At 61.0% G+C, this 15,709-nt stretch overlaps 3 protein-coding genes across 5 annotated transcripts; 2 read left to right on the top strand and 1 right to left on the bottom strand.

Annotated features, from left to right (window-relative positions):
* The first annotated feature begins 99 nt into the window (after positions 1-99).
* On the top strand, positions 100-1,614 carry LOC132009682 (protein PET100 homolog, mitochondrial). 2 transcript variants are annotated; one of them, XM_059387706.1, is made up of 4 exons: positions 100-186; positions 868-954; positions 1,121-1,153; positions 1,483-1,614. In XM_059387706.1, exons 1-4 carry the CDS (start codon positions 160-162, stop codon positions 1,564-1,566), a joined length of 231 nt encoding a protein of 76 aa, XP_059243689.1. In that variant the 5' UTR covers positions 100-159; the 3' UTR covers positions 1,567-1,614. The 2 variants fall into 2 exon arrangements, with proteins under 2 accessions (XP_059243689.1, XP_059243690.1); XM_059387707.1 differs by lacking the exon at positions 100-186 and adding an exon at positions 230-510.
* Positions 1,605-3,608, bottom strand: PCP2 (Purkinje cell protein 2). 2 transcript variants are annotated; one of them, XM_059387703.1, is made up of 4 exons: positions 3,529-3,608; positions 2,877-2,991; positions 2,467-2,591; positions 1,605-1,797 (listed from the first exon to the last, which is right to left on the bottom strand). In XM_059387703.1, exons 1-4 carry the CDS (start codon positions 3,577-3,579, stop codon positions 1,678-1,680), a joined length of 411 nt encoding a protein of 136 aa, XP_059243686.1. In that variant the 5' UTR covers positions 3,580-3,608; the 3' UTR covers positions 1,605-1,677. The 2 variants fall into 2 exon arrangements, with proteins under 2 accessions (XP_059243686.1, XP_059243687.1); XM_059387704.1 differs by lacking the exon at positions 3,529-3,608 and adding an exon at positions 3,071-3,174.
* Positions 3,609-7,517: 3,909 nt separating this feature from the next.
* On the top strand, positions 7,518-15,301 carry STXBP2 (syntaxin binding protein 2). Its single transcript, XM_059388887.1, has 19 exons — positions 7,518-7,618; positions 8,820-8,869; positions 9,134-9,215; positions 9,537-9,613; positions 9,805-9,883; positions 9,965-10,068; positions 10,407-10,555; positions 10,749-10,833; positions 10,922-11,052; positions 11,140-11,247; positions 11,540-11,597; positions 11,744-11,809; positions 11,890-11,970; positions 12,353-12,491; positions 12,965-13,074; positions 13,892-13,987; positions 14,525-14,610; positions 14,730-14,887; positions 15,167-15,301. Exons 1-19 carry the CDS (start codon positions 7,582-7,584, stop codon positions 15,250-15,252), a joined length of 1,782 nt encoding a protein of 593 aa, XP_059244870.1. The 5' UTR covers positions 7,518-7,581; the 3' UTR covers positions 15,253-15,301.
* Positions 15,302-15,709: the final 408 nt, after the last annotated feature.

Here is a 15,709-nt window from a genome sequence, read left to right as displayed (position 1 = left end):
ACGACCGGAAGCAGGGAAGAGACGCCCGAAGATGACATCATCGCGAACCTCGTCTACCAATCAGCTTCAGTAATGGAGGCGATGAACGCCCAATGAGCTGCTGTTTTGCTGGAGGGTTGACTTTGGGCGGAAGCGGCTTTGTAGCCTAGGAGAAGCGAGATGGGGGTGAAGCTGGAGGTGTTTCGGGTCAGTGAGCTTTGCAGCGGGTGGACAGTTGGACTCCTCCGGGCCCTGAGGAGGAGGCTTTGGAAGGGAGGGGACTCCGGGGAAGAGGGCAATGTGGGGAGAGAGTTTCTGAGTTTTGAGAGGGATCTTTAAGGTTGGAAGCGGCGGGGCGTCCGAGAGGAGTGATGTGGGAAACGGGCTCCAAGAAGGAAGGCTCCAGGCGCTGGGGGAGCTCGTGGGCGCCGGCTGGTTGTGCGTTTCTGATAGACCCCTGGGTTTAGGGGAATCGATTCCAAGTAATGAGGATTCCAGGGTCTGAAGATGCTCCGGGGATCTAACGGACGGGTGGGTCGTGAGGTCTCACGAAGATGCCTTTGATTTTAGTACGGGGTTTTGTACTCTGAGTCAGGGGTCTTTCCGCGCTCGCGCGTGTACGTACGTATGTGTGTGTGTGTGTCTTTGAGGGGGCGTTTCCCCAGACTTGGAGGAGGCTTTGAGGTCTCCTAAATTATTATTACTAGAGGGCTAGGCTCTAAAGTGTGAGGCTTCTGTGCCCGTGGTGGGAGTTCTTCGGTGCTTGGGGACCCTGAGGACGCACTCCGGTCTCCGTGGGAGGGTGGTCCTCCAAGCTCTGAGCAACCTGTGCGTGTTGTGGAAGAGCTTTAATCCCTGGCTCTGTTCATTGACCCCCTGCCCTTCCAGATGACACTCTACCTCACCTTCCCTGTGGCTATGTTCTGGATCGCCAATCAGGCCGGATGGTTTGAAGACTATGTCATACAGCGTAAGGTGGGCACAGGGAGCGTATTCATGGGTTCGTTCCAGGGCTGGGGGAGGGAATGGGGCACCAGCCTGCTGGGGACCAGTGTCTGCTTCCCACCAGCCAATTCTGCCCTGGGCGGGGGGCTCCGGAGGCTCCTGGCTCATGCTTCCAGCTGCTATTTTGTCCCCACAGAGGGAGCTGTGGCCACCTGAGAGGGAAGACCAGGTAAGTAACATACTCTTCTTCCCCCCTAAAGGGACAGAGGTGCCTGGATCCCTGTGGCCGTGATGGGTTTGGATGAAGATTTTTCTCTCAGTCCTGAGGAAAGAGAACTGAGAGCAGAGGGGTGTATAGTTTCTTTCTTGCCTTTTTCCTGAAAGGTGAAGCTAATCCCACTTGGACCCTCGCTGTAATTGGTGCAGGGCTTCCAGCATAGACGCTGAACTCTGAGGCTGTGTCCTGGGGGAGTAAGGGGGTGAAGGGAAGGGGGTCCAGGCCCCCGAGGTGTGTGTCCTCCTCCTCTCCCATTCCACCCCCCCTTCTCCACCCCCCAGCGCCGGGAGCTAGAAGAATTCAAAGAGAGGATACGGAAGCAGCGGGAGGAGAAGCTCCTTCGTGCTGCCCAGCAGAGCTCCTGAATCCGAGCCCATCCACCCAAGAAAATACACATACACAGTTTCTTGTTTCTTGTGGAAGTGTTTTATTGTCTGTTTTCAGGGGCCAAGCAGGGCCCAGGATGGCTCAGGCCTTCATGGGGCTTGTGTCTGGGGTTGGGGGCTGCTGTTCCGACGGAAGCTGAGAGCAGTCGGGTCTTGAGGGGTGAGGAGGGGTTGGGGGCTGAGCGTCCCAGCTCGTTTCTGCACTCCGTCCTGTGGATGAAGAGGGGTCAGCCAGAGGGACGGATCACGGGCAGTGCCAGCCAAAGCTGACCCAGACATCGGGAGACGGTACCTGTGTGCCACCTCCTGCCGTTCACCCCTGCCATCCCCCCGCTTCTACGTACATGAGTTATTCCTTTAGTTACCTCCCGAGTTACCATCTTTAGGGCGGTATTTGGGGTCTTGGGATCAGAACCCGGGGTACATGTGCATATGTATGTTATGTGTGTCATAGACACACACTAGTGTACGGAGGTGTGGGTCCCGTGTATAAACTCAGGTGCCCTCTTCCTCGGAGGTGTCTTCCCAGGAAGGGGGGCTGCTCATTCTGTCTTCCCTGAAACCCTGAGACAGGCAGGAGCCATGAGTTCCAGCCACGGCTCTAACATTCACATGCCTCCGGCCTGACCTTGGGCCCCTCTCAGCCCCGTCTGGGCCTTTGTCCTCCCACCCGAAGTCGGGTATCCGATCGGCCAGGATCCTGTGCCTGGCATGGACCCAGGGTGGCCCTTTTACTAGGAACTTACATCTCTAAGGGGCACATTGTGGCTAGACATGAGGGTGAGGAAGGCTCCATTTACTCCTGGCTCTGGGTGGGAGTCAGGGTCAGAGAGCTCAGCCTAGCGGGTGCCTGCTCAGCCCCAGCGGCACGTCACCTACCTTGGGGCCTATGGGCTGGAAGCCAGGCAGGCTGCTGACTGTCACACGCTGGTCATCCATACGGCGGCCCTGGGTACTGGCCAGCATGTCCATGAGACTGTCCATCTCGGGTGCAGGGCCACTCTCTGCGTTAAGCAGAGGTGTGCGGGGATGAACGTATACGCTGACTCCAGGGGACACAGCCGGAGCCCCCAACCCGCTCCTCCGCTCCCACTCATTCTCTAGGAAGCGCGCTGGCCTCTCCCTCCCATCCCTTGCCCAGTGTTCCCATTTGCAGCTTGCTTCCTCAGACTCTTGCCTACAGGCCCCCAAGATGGCCACTCTCCCTGGATCCCTATGCCCTGCCCGGTTCATGCCCCCAAACATCACACCAGTCCCACCCTACCCCCCGCCCCCATGCCCGTGCTCACGGCTCTCAGAAGTCGGGCCAGGCCCTGCCTGCAACGAGCACCGCTGCTCCTCCATCCGGTCGCCCTGCACGTGGCTCAGCAGGTTGAAGAAACCCTCCTGGTCTGGAGAGCCAGCCTGGGGGACAGACACACTCAGTCTAGCTGGCCTCTCAGCTGGGGAGCCCCTCCCCTCCCCTCCCCTCCTCGGCGCTCACCATGGTCCCCGCCGATGTGCTGCTCTGCAGAGCCGCTCAGAATGAGACCTGAGCCTCCTTCCCAATCCCGGCCCCTGCCCCAGGGGCCCCGCCAGCGGGGCCACTCCACGTGGTGCTGCCTCCAGGGAGAGGCTGCCAGTGCCAGCATCCTGACATCCTAAATTGGGGCCTGACTGCAGGGTGGCCTGGGGGCTGGGATGTGACCCAGGGAAACATACCAAGGGCTGCCCCCGAATCCCAGCATCCCCCACCTCCCAGGGGTTAACACGAAGAGCACTGACCTCTGCCCTGGGGCTGGGCTAGGCCCTTGGACCCCCAAGCCCACCAGCGCTTCCTTGGGCAGCAACTGGGTCAGGGGTCCCAGGAGACTTGCTTGCTAATTAGGTGCCCTACAAACCAATTAGTCTTGTCATTCACAGGCCCTTGAGTTAGGGATGTGTGGGGTGGAATCTGCTTACCTTGATGCAGGGAGCCGAGGTCCCGTCCGCCTTCTCTTCCTGGTCCGTCATCGTCCCCGCGCCCCTCCCCTGGGTCCGTCCACTTCTCTGCTGGCCTCTGTCCCGGCCCTGTGCCAGAGAAGGCTTTTTAAAAGACTGGGATGTGGCGGGGGGAGTGGATACCCAGCCCCAAATCCCCAGCTCATGCCCCATCTGCTCCCACCCAAGCTTAAGCCCCATAAAGATGATCCAGATAATTGTTTTTTGCAGCAGGGCACAGTGCTGCTGTGGGGGCAGGAGACAGGGTGACCTGGGTTTGGGATCTTGTGCAGCAAGACTCACTGGGCCCCAAGAACTCTCATTGGGGCTCAGCAGCAGGCCAGAGCAGTGTCCCCCCACGATGGGGTGCAGGGGCTGGTTGGCACCGCTGGGAGAGGTCAGGCCACCAGGGCAGCTCAGGCGGGGTCTGTAGCCCTCCAGTGGGAAGCAGAGTGAGAAAGGCTCACCCTGCTGGTGGGGCTGTTGCCAGCCGCAGGTGGTAGGGGAAGGAGGTGGACTTGAGGACCACTGAGGCACCACCAGGCTGAGTAGCTCCACCTTGGTCTCCCGGCCACCCCTTCCAGTCCCTGGGTCTGGTTGCCCACCACCAGCCCTAATACCAGAAGGTCTGGGATTTCCCCACCCCCACCACCTTTTTAAAGGTTTTATTTATTTTAGAGAGCAAGAGAGAGCATAAGCTGGGGGCAGAGGGAGTAGGGGCAGAAGGAGATGCAGACTGAGCAGGGATCCCAATGCGGGGCTCGATCCCAGGATCCCGGGATCATGACCTGAGCCGAAGGCAGACACTTAACCAGCTGAGCCACCCAGGTGTCCCAAAAAGGCCTGGGATTTCCTGTCCTGCCACCAATGTCAGGTTGAGCTTTCTCCTGAGACCTGTCATCTCAGTACCTGGGGATGGCAGGCAAGGAGAAGAGTCCCTGCCCCTCCCCCAAGCACCTATGGCCGCCTTTCAGTGGCCTGGGAGAGGGTGCCACTGGGAGGAACCCACGGGCACCCCATCCCCTACCCAAGATGCCTTTCTAGAAACCAGTTAAAACCTCTCCTCAGAGTAAATGGGCCGCACTGTCACCACACCTGCCCAAGCACAAAGCTCGGTCCTCTTCCCCAGGCAATGCTTCCCCATCTGGGTCCCCGCCTGCACCCTGTCGGCAGCCCCGCATCCTCAATGTCAACGGGATGCTCTGCTCTTCCGCAGATGTACTAGTTTACTGCTGCCTTAACAAAGTCACAAACTGAGGGACTTAGAGCAACAGATGATTGTCACACAGTTCTGGAGGCCGGAGCCAGAAGTTGGGGCGTTGGCGGTACCGTGCTCCTGAGACCCGTAGGGGAGGGTCCTTCCTTTCCGCTCCCTGGCTCCTCAGGGTTGCAGGCAGCCCTTGGTGCTCCTTGGCTGGTCTCTGCAGTATTTCAGCCTCTGGCTCTGTTGTCATGTGACATTCCTCTCTGTCTCTGTCTCCACATGGCCGTCACAAGACATGGAAACCAGTCGCGTTGTGTTAGAGGTTCCTGCTACGACTCTTTCTCTAAATAAGGTCACAATCTCAAGTACCAGAGCTTGGGCCTTCAACCTGTCTTGGGGGAGGATGGACAGGATACCATTCAGCCATTAGCAGCAGAAGACCCTGGGCACCCGCACAGAAGACCCTGGTAGACCCTCCAGACTTCCACCCCCAGGGGACAGACTGAGAAGCTGCAGGGGGTGTCACGGCCTCCCAGCTCCTCCCTTTGCCCCTGCAATCCACCCTTCCCCTCCAGGAGCCGCAGGGATGCCCTCCTTGCCCTGCTCGGAACTCTCCCTTGGCTCCCGTTGCCCTCAGGAGAAAACGCCACAGAGTAATGGAACGTTCTAAAATTGGGGACGGACGCACAACTCTGAACATGCTAAAAGGCATTGAATTGTACTCTCAGTGACTGTGCTATGTGAATTATATCTCAACAAAGCTATGAAAGAAAGAAAATACAAGGGGCGCCTGGGTGGCTCAGTGGGTTTAGCCTCTGCCTTGGGCTCAGGCCATGGTCTCAGGGTCCTGGGATGGAGCCCTGCATCAGGCTCTCTGCTCAGCAGGGAGCCAGCTTCCCCCATCCCCGACCTCTCTCTCTGCCTACTTGTGATCTCTGTCAAACAAATACGATCTTTTTTATGGGCGCCTGGATGTCTCAGTGGGTTAAAGCCTCTGCCTTCGGCTCAGATCATGATACCAGGGGCCTGGGATCCAGCCCTGCAAATGGGCTTTCTGCTCGGCAGGGAGCCTGCTTCCTCCTCTTTCTTGCCTGCCTCTCTGCCTGCTTGTGATCTCTGTCTGTCAAATAAATAAATAAAATCTTAAAAAAAAAAAAAAAAAGAAGAAGAAGAAGAAGAAGAAGAAAGAAAAAACAAAGGAATGGAGGGAGGTAGGAAAACATGGAAGAAAACCCCAAATCCTACCTAGAGTGGCCAGCAATCCTGGTTTGCCCAAGACTCTCAGTTTTAGCTCTGGAAGTCCTGTGTCCTGGAAACTTCTCAATCCCAGGCAAATTGGGCTGGGTCAGTCCTCCCTTTTCCCACAGAGGTCTGGCCTCCAAGCTCACCTCACTTCCCGCTGCTCCTCCAGCCACATCCCCTTCTCTCTGCCTGCATCGCTGCATGGCTCCTTGACGTCGTTCAGGTTAAATTGACACGTCACCCTGTGAGTGTCCCCCCTCTGGTACCACACACGATAAACCGCCCCCCCCCCAACCTGGCATGTGCTCTCACATCACTATTTCCGTTAGAGCAGAACTGACCATTTTCTCTCCTCTTCCACTTCACCTTAAGTGCCACATGGCAGATCTAGTTTTTATTCACTAATTGAATTAGTGAATTGCCTGTCCCATGTAAGTGGCAAAGGGCCAAGCACCAGACTCATTACCTTTTTTTTTTCTCTTTAAGATTTATTTATTTGAGAGCAAAAGAGCATGAACAGGGGGAAGGGCAGAGGGAGAAGCAGACTCCCTGCTAAGCAGAGAGCCCGACATGGGGCTCCAACCCAGGACCCTGGCGTTATAACCTGAGCCAAAGGCAGACTGCTTAACGGACCGAGTCATGCAGGTGCCCCATCCAGACCAACTCTTAATAAACATGGCCAAATGAAGGAACCAGTTCTGGACTCTGCATTCACACCCGTGCATCACACCTGAGATACGGGACCTCTTTTGGATGGGTGCTGCTGGACTGTGTGCCCTCTGTGACAAGGCGGCAGCCATTGCTGGGGCACAGCAGGAGCAGGCCATGAACTTTTGAGTCAAGTGTGAATTGAGTGTGTGTGTAAGTGTGCAAGGGGTTGAGCATGCCGCTGAGCCCACGGGTTCATCAGCAGAGAGATGTGATTATCAGCCCGTGAGGGCAAGGCTATGACAAGCGGCCCCCCTCGGACAGAGTCCAGGTTCAGATCCCAGCAGGCGTATTCATCCTGTGGTCCTAGACAAGGGTCCCGCTGAGCCGCGGTTTCATTGTCTATACCGCACTCCCTGTCAGGGCTTCTCCAGGGATGGAGTGAGAATCCGGCACACAGTGGGTGCTGGTTTAGCTTCAACCCTCCCTCCAGGCTTTCTCGTGAGTTGATCACATGTTGTCCAGCCCGCGGCTACGCTCTGCGGAACAGAAGGTGAGTGGGTCACGGGCTTATGGCCCCGCGGCCCCGGATGGGCACACAGCATCCGTCAGCCGTGGAGAAACTTCTGGCAGGGTGCTAGCCGCGTCTGGGAGAGATTAAAGCGTTGTTTCCCCGCGATCCCACTTGCTCGCTGCACGCCAGCACGGAAGGTGTGTCTGAGCTCACGTCTGCGCGTGTCGTCGGGGCGCCCCTCCAGCGACTCCGCACTAGTCTGCGTGGACACATCCGCCCGCCCACTCTGCACGGGACAGATGTTCCTCTCCGAGGACCGGTGGGGGAGGGGCCAGCTCCGCGGGGCGGGGTCCAGGTGGCTGACGCGCGGGGCCACGCCCCCACCTTGGGACAGACCCGGAAGCGGTGGCGGCGCCCCTGGGGGAAGATGGCGCCCTCGGGGCTGAAGGCGGTGGTGGGGGAAAGTGAGTGCGTCTTCTGGGGGGGCGGGGGGCGGGGGTGCACGAACCCTGGGACGCCGGCGGCGGGGATTTGGCGGCCCGGCTGGGCGTTGAGCACCTGATCCTCGAGGGGGCGGGCGGGGACTCGGTCCTGCTGGACATCCCGGCTCTCCCGTGCCGGAGCTAAACAAAGTTGGGAGACTGGACTCCCGGGACCCAGGGGGATCGGGCTAGGGGTGGCGTAGGCAGGCGCCAGGGCTTGCAGGCCTGGACCCCCTAGGCTGCGGGCGGGGAGAGGGCGCAGCTGGACGCCCGACTGCCGGGTCTTCGAGCCTGGCAAAGTCCGGGGGGGGGGCCTGGACTCTTGGACTGGGGCCCGGGCTGGGTGCGCTGGTCAACTACCCCAGGTGGTATGAGAGCTTGGGGGTTGTGGTCAGGCCAATGTCCAGGCCCGGGGGGTGGGGGACACCTTCCTTCTTGCCGGGTCCCCACGAACCTCAAGCAGCGTGAGGACTCGGGCGTCTCCGGCGTGGGTCGGGGCTCTTTGGGAGAGGGGTGGAGGTCGCCCCTTCCCCCATCTCAAGTAGTTCCGGCCTCAGAACCTCCTTCCTGCTCCTTCCGCCCTGGCGGTCCTGATAAGAGTGGACATGACACTCTGGGCGGGCGGGGCTACCCTGTCCCTTCTGCTTCTCCCTCCGCAAGGCAGGGCAGACTATGGCTCAGACCCCTAGCACCCCAGCCCAAAGCGGAGCCTCCTACACGAGGTTAATGCGGAGAAGCTAGGCCTGCTTCAGAGCAGGGAGTCAGGGTCCTGCAAGGAAACTGATGGAGGTTGGGAGGGGGCGGTCTGGCTTCGAGGCCCCCAGCAGGAGAACTCAAGGCTGCGATGGCGAGGCTGAGAGCTGGGCTCTGGAGGGAGGTGGACCCGTACATGAACTCTAACTTTTCAGTTACTCGTTCATCTAACGCATATTTGTTATTGAGTGACTACTTAAACCCCAGGGACTTAGCCATTTAGGGCTGAGGGTGCTTAGGCTGGTCACCCGTCCTCTGAACCTGTTTCCCTGTCTGTAAGTTGGGGGTGACCCTAGGGGTGCCCTCCCAAGACTGATGAGAGAAGTAAACAGGACTGAAGACGGAGGCCCAGCCCGGAGACCCAGAAGGCTCGGGGCCGTGTTGGGGCCAGCGAATCCAATATCCTGAGCCCGCTCTACCTTTCCCGCAGAAATTCTGAGCGGAGTCATTCGGAGTGTCAAAAAGGATGGGGAGTGGAAGGTATGGGGTTGGCAGAATGCCTTGTCCAGACCCATGTGGGAGGCCCTGAATGTGGGACCCATAAGTACTCCCTGGGGAGGCCGCTAGTCCAGGGGGTTGGGGTGGGTGTGTGGGTGTGCGGCACGCTGGGGTCGGGTCTTCCCATCCAGCCAGCTCTTGAAGCCGTCAGTCCTGCCCGCCACCCCAGCCCTACCTCGGGGGCAGCTGGAACCTCTCCTGCCCACTCCTCAGTCCATCAGTCGTTCTGTCCATCCATCCGGGCAGGTACTCATCATGGACCATCCAAGCATGCGCATCTTGTCCTCCTGCTGCAAGATGTCAGACATCCTGGCTGAGGGCATTACAAGTGAGTGGACACCCCCACCCCATGCTGCCCAGATGGGACCTGAGCATGGGGTCGGTCCCCTAATGCCCAGAATGTGTCACTTTCTATGGAGGACCCCTAGAGGGGCATGGCTGTGACCTTGAACATGCTGAACCCTGCCATGTAACCCTAAGCCATGTGCCCCACAGGGGGGGTATCTCCCCTTAGGCGCCGAGGGCGTCCACTCCCCCTGCCCTGGCATCCAGCCCTCTTGCCCAAGTGTCCGACTCTCCGAGTCTGAGATTCTCCATGAGCCCTAGTCCCAGTGCCACCTACATACGGCCCTTTCTCTATTCCTGCTAGTTGTTGAAGACATCAACAAACGGCGAGAACCCATCCCTAGTTTGGAGGCCATTTATTTGCTGAGCCCCACGGAGAAGGTGCCGGTGTGAATGAGTGTGTGTGTGTGTGTGTGTGTGTGTGTGTAGATGCATGCCTCTGTGCATGTCTGCACATGGTCGGGGGGGACAGGCCGTGGCTGGGAGGCTGGGGCAGGGCTTTGGAGGGGCAAGACCAGGCTTGGACAATGGTCTGCCCACCTCCCCCCCCCCCCCCCCCCCCGCCCCCCCAGTCAGTACAGGCCCTGATCGCCGACTTCCGGGGAACTCCGACCTTCACCTACAAAGCAGCACACATCTTCTTCACTGACAGTGAGTGAAACAGGCAGGGGGCAGGGGGCGGGGCAGGGGCGTGGGGCCACTCTAGCCTCATGCCCTCTCTTGCCACCCCAGCCTGCCCTGAGCCCCTTTTCAGTGAGCTGGGCCGCTCCCGTCTAGCCAAGGTGGTGAAGACGCTGAAAGAGATCCACCTGGCCTTCCTCCCCTACGAAGCCCAGGTACGGTCGAGGCTGGTCCGGGGTGGGGGGCGGGAGCCGGTGACCAAACAGCCTGGGTTCCCCCGGAAAGACACTGAATCCAGTAAAGAAGGGGGCCTTCGGGTCAGAAAGGAAAGCAGCCAACACAGAGGGGCCGAGTTCTTCCCACCGAGGGGGCGGGGCCCAGGCTGTTTCTCCGCCTCCTGCCGGCATCAGTTGAAAGCAGCCTGGCCTGCCTCCTGGATGGCGAGGCAGGTTCCAGAGCCCAGGGGAAGCCCCGGGGAGCTGCAGGTGCTGGAGGCCGTGTGCAGGCCAGGGGTGCACCCAGAGCAGTAGCCCCGACTCTTATGCCCCACCAGGTGTTCTCCCTGGATGCTCCCCACAGCACCTACAACCTCTACTGCCCCTTCCGGGTGGGGGAGCGGGCCCGGCAGATCGAGGCACTGGCCCAGCAGATCGCCACACTGTGCGCCACACTGCAGGAGTACCCGGCCATCCGCTACCGCAAGTGGGGACCCCCCCAGGCCGCCCCTGCCCTGACCCCATCCTGCCTGCAGCCTTGAACCTCACTTTTGACCCCAGTCCTTGTCTTCGCCCGGGGCCCAACTCCCATCCCTAACCCCTTCCTTGACCTCCCGCGTGGGCCTGGCCCTCTTCTGCCCCAAGCCTGAGGCCCCCATGTCTGCCCACCCCACCCCCAGGGGCCCAGAGGTCACAGCGCAGCTGGCCCACGCAGTCCTGGCCAAGCTGAATGCCTTCAAGGCAGACAATCCCAGTCTGGGCGAGGTAAGGGGGCCTGCGGGGGAGGAGGGGGTGAAGCTGCGACTGAGGAAGGACAGGGGCAGATCCTCATCCCTGCCCACCGTCCCCCCAGGGCCCTGAAAAAACCCGCTCACAGCTACTCATCATGGACCGGGGGGCGGACCCCGTGTCCCCACTGCTGCATGAACTCACCTTCCAGGCGATGGCCTATGACCTGCTGAACATCGAACAGGACACGTACAAGTACGCAGAGCCCAGGGACACTAACCCGGGCACATCAGCTCCCGCGTCCCTCCTCAGCTGCTTGCCCTGACCCTCCGTGTCCCGCAGGTACGAGACCACGGGGCTGAGCGAGGCCCGTGAGAAGGCTGTGCTGCTGGACGAGGACGATGACCTGTGGGTGGAGCTGCGGCACATGCACATCGCCGACGTGTCCAAGTGCGTGGGCCACTCCGTGTCCCCAGTCGCGTCCCCTCCCCCACCCCCCACTGTGGGTCACGTGCATGGTCTTTGGCCCAGGGTGAGCGCCCCCCCCCTGCAAGCCACGCCCCTCAGCCAACTCCTCAGTGTGGCCTTGCCCATGGCCTAGTCCAGGGCCGCATGTGTCCCCTGGCTCCGGCGTCCCGGCTGTGTGGCACCCCACATCCCCCGCACACACTGCTGTCAAACTACAGCCTTGGCGCCAGTCCCCAACCCACCCCTGCTCACTCTTCACACTCTTCACCACCAGGAGGGTCACGGAGCTTCTGAAGACGTTCTGTGAGAGCAAGAGGCTGACCACGGACAAGGTAGGGGCGGGCCCGCGTCTGGATGGGCAGCTGGGGCAGAGAGGCCTGTGCCGCCATCGAGTGGGGGCGGGGCCCCAGTCCCGTGGCCGAGCCCGGAGTGGGATCCGGGTACGCAGGGCCAGGCCTCACGGCCTCCCTGTCCCCAGGCCAACATCAAAGACCTGTCCCACATCCTGAAAAAGATGCCGCAGTACCAGAAGGAGCTGAACAAGGTGAGCCTGGGCGGGGAACCTGGGTGGGGGACTGGGACTCAGTTTCTGTCACCCCCCAACTTCCTCCTCCCACCCCGCAGTATTCCACGCACCTGCATTTAGCCGACGACTGCATGAAGCACTTCAAGGGTCCCGTGGAGAAGCTGTGCGGTGTGGAGCAGGTGGGGGCGGGCCTGGGTCGGGGGTGGGGCCTCAGAGACCTGCCTGTAGAGGGGGCGGGTCTGCAGGGGAGGAGCCTTGGAGAGGTGTGGCCCGTGAGGGGGCGGGGCTTCCGGAGAACTGTGATAGGGACTGTGATGGGGCTCCGCCCTGGGAGAGAGGCGGTCCTGGGACGAGGTTGCCGTCTATGGGTGGGCGGGTCCATAGAGGGGTAAGGAACCGGATAAGGGGGGGGCCTGTGGAGAGGTCGGGGTCTTGAGAGGGGCGGGGCCTGTGGATAAAACCTTCAGAGACCTGGTAGTAGGAAGAAGGCCTTCCCCAAGGTCTTACCCGGGACTCTGGGGGTGGCCCAGCTCTGGAAACCCACCGACCCCTGCCCTGCAGGACTTGGCCATGGGCTCAGACGCGGAAGGTGAGAAGATCAAGGATGCCATGAAGCTGATCGTGCCGGTGCTGCTGGATACGGCGGTGCCAGCCTATGACAAGATTCGGGTCCTGCTGCTGTACATCCTTCTACGGAACGGTGGGTTGGGGGCCTGGGAAGACCTCCAGAGACCTCCATTCACAGGGGTCTGCAGTGGTCCTGGGAATCTCTCAACCCCACAGTTTTCCCGACCTTGGGATGTCCCCACTCAACAGGCACACTAGACCCCACAGATAAACCCACCTCAACCCTGAGAAGCCCCGCCACTGATCTGGGGGCACGCTCACTGAAGTGAGGGCTCCACTGACATAGCGACCCCCAAACCTGACTCCTTCAAACTTGGCCCCATCAACTCATTTGGGACCCCCATCTCTCCCCTCTGGGATCCCCATCCAGAATTCTAGTATCCTCTCCTGAGGACCCCCCCATCACAGTCTAGGGACCTCCTCTCGCCACCCTCAAACCCCTTCACCCAGGAACCCCGTGGCCACCTTTTGTCTCCCTGCCCTCTCTGAGCCAGCCCCCCGCATGAGGGTCCCATCCCTAGAAGCCCACCTGTCCTCCTCCTCCAGGTGTGAGTGAGGAGAACCTGGCCAAGCTGATCCAGCACGCCAACGTGCAGGCACACAGCAGCCTCATCCGGAACCTGGAGCAGCTGGGGGGCACGGTCACCAACCCCGGGGTATGCCGGCCACAGGCCGTTAGGGTCAGACTGGGCGGAGGGCAAATGTGAGCATGGGGGGCGGTGCCTGGGAGTCAGAGCCTGGGGCCTGGGAGCCCGGGGCCTCCAAAGCATGGTGGGGTGCTGGAAGGACAGGGTCAGGTCTGGGGACCAGCGGGCGCCGCAGCTGTCCCCAGCCATGGGTTGCATGATAAACAGGTGAGGTGTAGCTAGAGCTGTGGTCCCGCTGGAGGTGCGCTGTGGGGTGTGTGGCCGGAGTCCCAGGGGACGGAGAGCAGGGTCACCAGCACACGGTCGACCATGGGCTCCTGGAGGACTCAGAGGACCGCCCCCCCGCACACCCCCACCCCAAACTCACCCACACAGCAGCTTCTTGTACTCAGCTGTCTTAGCCTGTCCTGTCTCTCTCTGGCCCCGTGTGTCCCACCTCCCCTGACCCTGCCTCCACTGCTGGGGTGGCTCTCCTGTGCCCTCACCTGTCGCTCATCTCTCTCCCAGCCCCCTGTCACCCTGCCCCCACCTCCCCATTTCTCTGTTTCTCCACACCTTTCAGCCTCTGTCTCCACCTGTCTGTCGTCTCTCTTTGCCACAGGTTTCAGTCTCCCGGGCTCTGAATCTCTTTTTCCTTCTCATTCCCTGTTCTCTCCCCCCCCAACCCTCTCTCCTCTCACCTTCTTCCCTCTCTCTGCTTCTCGGCTCCATTTCTCCATCTTTCTCTGCAGCGCCTCCTCTAGCCAGATGAGTCCCCAGTCCTGCCCGTGACCCACCTCCTTCTCCCCCATCCGCCCCCGCCCCCGTCCCTGCGCCCCGCCTGTAGGGCTCTGGCACCTCAAGCCGGCTAGAGCGGAGGGAGCGCTTGGAGCCCACCTATCAGCTGTCCCGCTGGACCCCAGTCATCAAGGATGTGATGGAGGTACCACTGGTGGGGCCTCACCTCCCCCTGCCCCCCCCAACCATGGCAAGTCGGGCCCTGGTCTAGGCCGTGGCTCAGTCCTCTTCATGTCACAGTGCTAAGCCTCAGGGCTTAAAGGCAAATCCCTCATTATGGGCATCCCCCTGGCATCTGATCTGCTGTGCTGTTGGGGGGGGTCCCCAAGCCCACACCGGAGGAATTAGGAAAGCGGCGGGGGGGCACCTCAAGGGGGAGCCGCATTTCCTGTCCAAGCACTGGCCCCTTGGTCCTCCTCAGGTCTCTTCCCCCTGCTGCCCACCCTCCCCGAGAAAGCCCCGTGTTCCCGCTTCACCCTCCCCACCACCAGCCCCTACCTGTCCTGGGAGCCCAAAGGAGCAACAGGCAAAAAGGACCAGGCCTGGGCCCGCTGTTCCTCTGGCCCCTGGCACCTCTGCCCACTTGGGGGCCCAGCAGCCTTGCCCCGCCCACCCCCGTGGAGCCCGGATGCCCTCCCCTGAAGCTGTGAGGCTGTCCTGAGCCTCCCTCTCTGGCTCCCAGGATGCCGTGGAGGACCGGCTGGACCGAAAGCTGTGGCCCTTCGTGTCCGACCCCGCCCCCACATCCAGCTCCCAGGCTGCTGTGAGGTGAGGGCCCCTGGGGGCCGCCTCCTGCCCCACGCCCAGGCCCATGGAGATGAGGGGTGTGGCCGTGCGGGGGAGAGTCTCCTGCCCGGACTGACCTGTGCCCGTCTCCCCCTGCACAGTGCCCGCTTCGGCCACTGGCACAAGAGCAAGGCCGGCGTGGAGACGCGGGCCGGGCCGCGGCTCATCATCTACGTCCTGGGCGGCGTGGCAATGTCAGAGATGAGGGCCGCCTACGAGGTGACCAGGGCCACCGATGGCAAGTGGGAGGTCCTCATTGGTGAGAAGCCAGGGCTGGGGTACCCTGGGTGCCGGGGCTGGACTCCTACGTGTTTTAGAGGGTCGGACTGGCAGGGGACTCCCTGTTGGGTCCCCAAACCCTGGAGCCTGTGCAGGGCCTGTGTCGGGGAGCCCTGGGTGAGTGACTGGAAACTCCTGACTTTCTGAGGGGCTGGGGCTTGGGTTCCCACGGAAGGGGTCCCCTGGGGGCTGGACTCCTATGTTTCTAGGGAGTCTAGACTTCTTAGATCCACCTCCCCAACCCTCCCTCGCTGCCCAGGCTCCTCGCACATTCTCACCCCGACACGCTTCCTGGATGACCTCAAGACGCTGGACCAGAAGCTGGAGGACATTGCCTTGCCCTGACCCGCCCCCTCCCCATCCCCAGAGAAATAAACTCCTTGTCCCTTCTCTCCTCCCGCGCCCACCTCGCCTTCTTTCTGATGGAGCTGACCTGGGCCCGCCTCCCGTGGACCCTGCTCCCTGACCTGTCCCTCAGGACCCACTCTTGTCCTGCCAGAAGGCGTCTTAAGCTGAGATGAAGCTTAAGAATTGGGCCTCGTTTGAACACTGGCTCTGAGAGGGACTAGCTGTAAGGCCTTGGCCAGCTTCCTGGGTTCTCTGTCCACCCAAAACACGGGCCTCTTTGTGAATGAGGTAGAGATCGTGCCAGAAAGCTGATGGCGTGAGGGCGTGACCGCCGCTGTTCCTCCATCTTGAGTCATCTTGGCTGCTGTGATGGGCCTGTTATTACTGACAAGCAGAAGGGACGGGTGTCCTGTCCTCCCACCGCCCCCCCAACCCCCACTCCAGGAACAGTCTT

The sequence above is a fragment of the Mustela nigripes genome, chromosome 2, assembly GCF_022355385.1.
Source record: "Mustela nigripes isolate SB6536 chromosome 2, MUSNIG.SB6536, whole genome shotgun sequence".
NCBI classification, from domain to species: Eukaryota; Metazoa; Chordata; class Mammalia; order Carnivora; family Mustelidae; genus Mustela; species Mustela nigripes.
This window is presented reverse-complemented; position numbering and strand designations above follow the sequence as displayed.

Excerpts from the sequence above, each read along its gene's own strand:
- LOC132009682 (XM_059387706.1), top strand. The coding sequence starts at position 160 with ATGGGGGTGAAGCTGGAGGTGTTTCGG. Across the intron at positions 187-867 it reads TGAAGCTGGAGGTGTTTCGG|ATGACACTCTACCTCACCTT; the intron begins GTCAGTGAGCTT and ends CTGCCCTTCCAG. Across the intron at positions 955-1,120 it reads ACTATGTCATACAGCGTAAG|AGGGAGCTGTGGCCACCTGA; the intron begins GTGGGCACAGGG and ends TTGTCCCCACAG.
- PCP2 (XM_059387703.1), bottom strand. The coding sequence starts at position 3,579 with ATGACGGACCAGGAAGAGAAGGCGGACGGGACCTCGGCTCCCTGCATC. Across the intron at positions 2,992-3,528 it reads CCTCGGCTCCCTGCATCAAG|GCTGGCTCTCCAGACCAGGA; the intron begins GTAAGCAGATTC and ends TCTGTCCCCCAG. Across the intron at positions 2,592-2,876 it reads TGGCCCGACTTCTGAGAGCC|AGAGTGGCCCTGCACCCGAG; the intron begins GTGAGCACGGGC and ends TGCTTAACGCAG.
- STXBP2 (XM_059388887.1), top strand. The coding sequence starts at position 7,582 with ATGGCGCCCTCGGGGCTGAAGGCGGTGGTGGGGGAAA. Across the intron at positions 11,053-11,139 it reads ATCGAACAGGACACGTACAA|GTACGAGACCACGGGGCTGA; the intron begins GTACGCAGAGCC and ends CGTGTCCCGCAG. Across the intron at positions 11,971-12,352 it reads AGCTGTGCGGTGTGGAGCAG|GACTTGGCCATGGGCTCAGA; the intron begins GTGGGGGCGGGC and ends CCTGCCCTGCAG.